Raw genomic sequence first — 7,590 nt, 5'->3', positions numbered from 1 at the left:
TACCTAAATGCCCTTTTAACATTAACCCTCTCTTATCTAATCCATAGGTGGGTGAAGTGAGAATCCCTTCACCCATCTTCATCTATGGGCACACAGATTGTCTGAATCTTACTGGTTTTTTGAAATTCATATCAACATAGAGGGCCTGCAGCAATTCAAGCGAAAACTGCTAAGTTGTATGTTAGAGGGAGAGGAGGCGGTTTCCAGTTACGTGGTTTTGGAGAATTGAAGATCGAAGCATTAGGATCTCTGTAACCTGGTGGTCAAACCTCCAGTACTAGCCACGATCAGTAAATTTGTTTCTTCATTCAGAAGAAAAGGAACGTAGTTGAAGAAGAAAGCACAACAAAGTGGTTCTTTGAGGAACAGAGCGATCGATGCTCTCTTTGTATTGTTTTTGTGGGGGTTCAGTCATCCTCTAGAGTAATTGCCTTGACAGTAAGAAAAGAATTTCAAATTTTCATAGGCATTTTGTCGTATAGGTGGAGGGTGTCCTCTCTTTGATTGAAGTAACTCACTATCAGTCTCCATTGTCTACCCCTCCACTGCTTCTTCCCTTCCATCCCAGACTCCAGTAGCCATGGATTGCAGTGACCAAGAAGAAGCAAAAGAGCTTTTCCCTCTCGTTCATGTCTACAAAATGGGCCAAGTCGAGCAACTCATGCGTTCAAACTTTGTCCCTCCTCTCAACAATCCAAAAACCCATGTCTCATCAAAAGACATCATTTCTCACTGGAATTTGGCATCTCTGCTTGTTTATACCTTCCTAAACTCTGACAATCAAGATGTTAATAACAAAAAGAAACTACCTCTCCTCATCTACTTCCATGGTGGAGGCTTCTACATTGGATCAGCCATTATCTTTCCCAACCACCGTTACCTTAATAAGATCACCTCCCGAGCTAATGCAATAGTAGTCTCCGCCGATTACCGCCTTGCACCACACTGCCTACAATGACTGTTGGGTAGCAATCTAGTGGGTTGCAGCCCATGTCGGAGGCAGCGCCGCTGAACCTTGGTTGACCAATCACGCAGATTTTGTTCAAGTTTTATGTCTTTCCACTTTCATGGTGAGTTAGAGAGAGATTGAGAGATAGCGACGCAAGGGGTAGGAAGAAGATGGGTGAAGGGAGAATTATGAAATCCCCCAAAATCCTAACTCGAAAATCCTTATTGTAGGTCTGAAAATTTGGAGCGTAGGTAAAAGGCAATTGTGGGTCATCTAAGTGGAGACCATTGGGTTGTATTCTGAACCAATGGAAATATATAGAAATGATATTGAGTTGAGAGTTTTGTCAGAGTTTGGAAGGAAATCTAACTCGGACGTTGACGAACTTAGTAGATGGATCAAATATATTGTGAGGACACGTGTAGAAGGTCCCCAAAATTAGATAGAACCCTTCTATAGCATAGAATAGGAACCAGGGTAGAGCTTGGACTTTCAGGGCATTGGTTCCGCTCCTGAACAAAAGTTTCAGGGGTTGGTTGACTACCCTAGTTGCCCCAGGCAACCAACTTGGTTTTGTGAAAAAATTGCAATTTTGAAAATTCCATTTTGCAGCCCTATTTAATGTATTTTCGTTCTAAAACATGTTAATGACTCATCGCAACTTGAAAAAAAGCAAGGAAGTTTTCATAAGAATTAAAAAGATTTAAAATCCTAAAAGAAGTAAAATTAGAACAAACCTTTGTTCCACAACTAGGATCTCCAGATACAAGCAAATTGAACAAAGAAAGAGAAGAAAAATAGTACCTTGCTGTGAAACCTAGCTAAAGAAACAATGTTCTTGAGAAACCGTTGAATCAAAGAGATAAGCTGAACAGATATCAAAATCAAAATTTAAACAATGAAGAAACTGTCAAATTGTTCTTGAGAGGTAAGGTCGATTCTCAAGTAGTTGTGGACCAAGTCACTTTCCATTAAGTCTCGCCAGAGCTCCAGATTGGGGATCTCCACATAATTTTCTTCTAGGTTAGACCGATGTTTGAGTTTGTTCCTCCCTTGAAGTACAATCTAGTCCTCTTATGCCCCGTTTAGACACAATCAACTTGCAAATACTTACAGATTGAGCAAGACAAATGCGAAGAAGAAGTAGAAGAATGTTTAAAATTCAGATCTGAGATGGAGAAGGTTTAAAAATGGGGTATGAGCGAGGGGCTTCTTTTTATAAATTTGAAAAATTAAAACCTTTAAATATAAAAAAATTTAAATCATATTTATCAACATCCCCTCCCCTGCATACTTTCAATTTAAACCGTTGGATGCGTATTAATACACATGGCGCGATTGTAACTGTTGGCTTCTGGCTACAACCGCTGTAGCAAATAAAAAATCCGTCAACGGGCCGGGGTGTCTCCATCCTAGAGACTGAAATTAAAACCCAAATTCTACTCAATCCTATCAGTGCTTAAAAATCCTTACGCTGTTAGGGTCTCTCCCTAATTAACGATTGGATAAGGTCAGGTTGTTCTTGATTAACCCTAATAGAGTTGAGTTTACCATAATTTATTCAAACCCTAACCCTAATTTTACTCTTTCTTATTTAAAGTATTAATTTAATAATTAAAATAATTATTACATACTGTCCCGTGTATTATAACTTAACTAATGTTTTATCCTATGTATCTTTTTGAAATCGTTAGTCCAACCTTAGATTTTGCTTTTAATTATTGGTGCCCTGTTATTAAGTGATGATGTAACATATTTGATTTATTCAAAACTTTTTCTAATTTTTTGTTTTCTATCAATAGAAAAGCGATAGAGTAAGGATTACAATAGGTAGACAGTTGGGTGGAGTACTTTGATGGTATTTGAACAACTTTTGATGGATATAGATTTTTTACTTTTAATTTATAAATTAAAAGGATAAAAACACACAAGGGGTTAAACAACTTCTAATTTCTGGGGTTTAAAGATTAGATTTAGTGAGTGTGATCACGTAATGAAAGAGTCTGGCTGGAGTGATGTGCTCTGGATACAACTAAATGTTTCTAAAGGAGTTCTATAATTTTTTTTCTTCTTCTTTTTCTTTTTAAGAACAGTTTTGTGTAAAGTAGATAAACTATTAGGGCTCAAGTAGACGGACAGGTTATCTTTTTTTTTTTGGTACAACAGACAGGTTATCTATAACTACATAACTAAGGTTTCGATCTAGTTTTAATTAAAAAAGAAAAAAAAATTCAGCTACATTTGCAAGATAGTTGATGAAATATACGTATACTTCAAAACTATGACAAATTGATATGGCCGGAGCTCCCCCAGACTGGAGGTTCATGTTTCAAATCCAATTTATTTAAATATTTTTTAAAGAAACCCATTTCTGGTCTTCTTTTTTTTTTCTTTCTTGATGCGTCTCAGTTAAACTTCTGGATCCGATTGAGCCTCCTCTTGTATTCGGGACGATGAGACCTGCAAGAAATGTTAGATGCGGGCCGGTTTGTGTGCCGGGCAGCTGCCTCCGATGGCAAAATCAAATAATGAATAAAGTGAGGTCTCGTGCAAAAGCTACACACGGATAGGTATGTCTCCAATCTTATACTGATTATGTTACCTTATATGCATTTGGTAAGTTTATCCGACGGGGGCTGTCATATCTCCTGAGATCACGCCTTCCTGCTATTAGTCCCGTGCAATCGTCGATGGAGTTGACCTTCTTAATAGAGAAAGGTTGCCGTATTAGTCGAGCGTTCATTGTGCCTTGGTCAACTCAATCGGCTATATCCCGATTACATGTGGAGCCACATCTGGGTATAACCCGATGATCTAAGAGACGAGTGCCATGAGGTGGCCGACCGATGTGGGGACCTGTCCGGTTTCTACCTGGTTAGGTATGAAACTTCCGTATCATTTCTTTTTATTTTTATTTTTTATTCTTCGGTTGTCATTAATTTGATTGAAATATCAACCTTTGCACTCCCTATCCCCACTTTTTATTGGAGAAACTTTTAAGGGTAAAGACATTGTGTTGAAAGGTTATTCTAAAACTCCCTAATGTTAAATCATGGCTCAGCCCTTCCAAGTGTCTCTTAAATTTGCACAATAATACATTCTAATGACAAATTCTTTGAAGTCATGAGATAATTTTATAATTCTTGAATTACTTTAATCATTTGAAATTTCATAGGGTTGCCTTTAATAAAATAAAATATTTTTATTTTATTTTTCTTTTGGCATTTTATATTATAAGATAAGGTATAGAATAATACAAACAAATATACTCATTATTTCCTCTACCTAATTAATGGTTGTAATGAAAAGGATAACTTTGAGATATCTTTGAAATCTCCACATACACTCCTCCCTAGGAAAAAGAAAAAGAAAAACGTGACACCCAAATTGATTTTTTTAAATTTTTTTATCATCATTAATTTGGCTGAAATATAAGCATTTGCGCCCCTCTCTTGTTGAAGAAACTTTTAAGGGTAAAGAGAATGTATTGAAAGGTCATTGTGACCATCCCTAATGTTAAATCCTGGCTCCTCCCTTTCAAGTGCGTCTTAAATTTGCACAATAATATATTATGATGGCAAATTCTTTGAAATCATGAGATAATTTTATAATTCTTGAATTGCCTCAATCTCTTGTAACTTCTTAGTGTTGCCCTTAATAAAAATAAAAATAAAATTATATTTTATATTCTTTTTTCTTTTATAAATTTCTTCTTCTCTTTTCATTCGTCATTTTATATTATTAAGATAAGATATAGAATAATACAAATAAAGATATATTTATTATTTTCTCTAACTAATTAATGTTGTAATCAAAAGGGTGGCTTTGAGATATCTCTGAAATTTCCACCCCCCACAATTAAATGAAAAAAAACAAAAAAAGTGGCACACAAATTGATTTTATATATTATCATTATTGGACACTTGAGAGCCATAAGACCACTTTGGGAGGACCAGTTATTGAATGAGGTGATGGATGGTCCACACACTTCATTTATTGAATGGCTATGATCAGCAACTAATGAGAAGTAACCCCTCAACAGAAATGGTGGTCCAATTTTTAGAACTTTACATGTAAATGCTACCAAAGTTATAAGACAGTTGAACAGGTGATCGAAGTTGTAAAATCTGTCATCTTCTAATGAAAGCTTCCAAAAGTTAAGAATGAGCTAAAAAAAATTAATTAAAAGCATTAAGGAGCAGGGAAGAAGGTATCAATTTATCAAAAATGATTAATTCCACACTTATACACATTTCATTTCCCTGATGCAATCCCATGCAGCCAGCAACATCAACAACATCATCATCACCAATACCTATTATCATTGTCGATCGAGCAGTGATTTAAATTAATTTAAGAAACCTGAGAAGAAGAATTAATCACAAGAACTGGTGGTGGTGCATGATCAGCCTGTGCAGCCATGGCTAACTCAAACTGCCTTAGAGAGATATTAGGAAGTGATCGCACTTCTGGAGCTTTGAGGTTCTCCCAACCCTTCAAGGGGTTGTTAGCTGTAGCAGAACCATCCCATCCTATGTGGGTTACATGCTTCACATCTGTAGGAAACCCAATCTCCATCTCTTCAACCTCATCATCTTTGTAAACTATCATTAAAAATCCAACAGAAATAAGTATTCAAATTAGAACAACAACAAATCAATCATTCCTTTTTAAACCCACTTACCAAATAATTGAGATATGCTCTTGAAGCTCTTCATCAACCTCTGTAACCCTGCTGAGATGCTAGGCTTTGGAAAAGCCAGCAAATTCCTCATTTTTTCACCAGATATGCTCTCTCCTTCTTCTTGTCCTTCTTCACAAGGATGCAAATACGTACAACAATTAAAATAACCTCACAAGACAAGAAGTTTATATAGAAACCCAGAAAGAGAGAGAGGGGGAGAGAATACATACTTGTTCCAGATAGATTATTAGTTCCTTGTTTTGTTTTCTTGGGATAGTTAGAGCCTACAGCGACACTCGATTCAGAGACACAGCCGATGGAGAAGGGAAGAACAACGAGCCTTTCCATTTGGTTTCTCATGGCTTCATGAACAGAAGAGGAAACTAGAAGTAGAGAAAAGAAGAAAGAAGAGTAGAAAGAGGAAGGGATGTGGGTGGTGGTTTAGCTAGGGAACAATGTGATCTCAAAATGGTTTTTATTATATCGAATGTTGTTGTTGGCTTTATTTCCAAGTAAGAATGATTTTACGTATGAATTGGAAAGGTTGGATCCACCCAAGTTTGGTGAGAGAAATAGGAAATTCTCTTATGATGGAGTGGATTGGATAGTTGGAGCTGTTAGTAGTTTAAACTCTGCAATTAAAACTCACTTTTGCTGATTACTTGTCTATTTAATAGGTGATGCGATCAAGCCCCACGAAATAAATTTCTTCATTTAAGAAGCTCTTATTCCTTCTAATTAACTTATCTTAATCAGATATGAGTTCCTCAGATTACCTGCCTCTCTTGCAGACTAAGCCAACCATTTTTCCTTTTTTTTCCTTTTTGGTTTCTGGGTTTATTTTTTGACTTAATTTATACTCCTTTCCTAAAGAGAAATCCAGTATGGTCCTTAAGTAATTTATAAGGGATTTACGTATTGGTTCAAAATTAGTTCTCTATTAGATATTTCTTGGTTTTCAAGTAAAAGATTAGATAGTTAAGCATGGATAGAGACTAAGAAGATTTCTTTTCATCTTTAAATGCAAATTAATGAATTTAGTTCATGCCAAGGTACTTTTTCTAAGTATCTAAATTTGGTTTTCTCACCTATTTATGTTATTTTTTTTGTAAGTTGGATTTGAAACTAATTAACTTCTCTTAGGGAGAGGGGAAGGGTGGTGTTTGGGGAATTGTGATTTCTCTAGATCCAAGGATTACAAAACTTGAGTTTGTAACAAATTATTGTATGATAAAATGTCAATGACTCTAGATATCTTGATTTTTGAAGTTTTCAAGAAAAACCCATACGTAATATTGATCAATCAGGATTTCACATTGATATCTTGGTGTTCTCGATATTTATTTTGAATAATTCCTACTAGTTTTAACCACTCTAGTTTCGATCGAGTCGTTCGACTAGTTCATGGCATGGTAAATTTTAATAAAGAAAACCCTAGTTTAAATTAAGACATGAGAAACCTCGGTTGAAACAAATCTTGAAACTGAGATTTAGAACCTTATGCACAGTAATCTGATCATCTAATTAATGTTGAAGTTCCTCCATTAAACAAGTTTAATAACTGAAATCCCATTAACAAATTTGTAAGACTCAGTCAATTTTAGGTAGCAATACTTAACAATCACTCAAATCTTAACTTCAGGTCAGATCCAAATCATTGTCTTTTGATGGTTACTTGGGTGGGGAGGGATGACTCAAGAGTGTAGAGTATCTCTGAAGGGGAAAATCATGAGTTAGAATACCTTACAGGGAGAGGATGAGCTTATCATTCTCTATCATTTTAAAAGCAGAATTTAAAGTCCTTACATAGTCTAGGCACAATGTTCTCATAATTTTACAACTTTGTCAAGTAGTGATGGAAACCACCTGACCTTCCTTGTCTCTACTTAGGAATTACACAATTTAGATGCAAATTCAAATCACAATCTCTTTGGTTTGACACAAACTTTTAAAGGAG

The 7,590-nt window shown here is 35.7% G+C and overlaps 1 protein-coding gene across 1 annotated transcript; it reads right to left on the bottom strand.

Moving 5' to 3' along the window:
* Positions 1-4,930: 4,930 nt before the first annotated feature.
* On the bottom strand, positions 4,931-6,101 carry LOC149010612 (CRIB domain-containing protein RIC4-like). The gene is made up of 3 exons (XM_089163277.1): positions 5,864-6,101; positions 5,634-5,762; positions 4,931-5,553 (listed from the first exon to the last, which is right to left on the bottom strand). Exons 1-3 carry the CDS (start codon positions 5,991-5,993, stop codon positions 5,303-5,305), a joined length of 510 nt encoding a protein of 169 aa, XP_089019403.1. The 5' UTR covers positions 5,994-6,101; the 3' UTR covers positions 4,931-5,302.
* Between the last annotated feature and the right edge of the window lie 1,489 nt (positions 6,102-7,590).

The sequence above is a fragment of the Hakea prostrata genome, chromosome 7 (genome assembly GCF_041222555.1).
Source record: "Hakea prostrata isolate BN-2017 chromosome 7, UWA_Hpros_2, whole genome shotgun sequence".
NCBI classification, from domain to species: domain Eukaryota; kingdom Viridiplantae; phylum Streptophyta; class Magnoliopsida; order Proteales; family Proteaceae; genus Hakea; species Hakea prostrata.
Note: the sequence above shows the minus strand (reverse complement) of the source record. Positions and strands in the feature narration are given on the sequence as shown.

What these genes read in the sequence shown, in the direction of transcription:
- LOC149010612 (XM_089163277.1), bottom strand. Translation starts at nt 5,993, where the DNA reads ATGAGAAACCAAATGGAAAGGCTCGTTGTTCTTCCCTTCTCCATCGGC. An exon ending in TAATAATCTATCTGGAACAA is followed by an intron (nt 5,763 to 5,863) that starts GTATGTATTCTC and finishes ATCCTTGTGAAG; the next exon opens with AAGGACAAGAAGAAGGAGAG. An exon ending in GAGCATATCTCAATTATTTG is followed by an intron (nt 5,554 to 5,633) that starts GTAAGTGGGTTT and finishes TTTTAATGATAG; the next exon opens with TTTACAAAGATGATGAGGTT.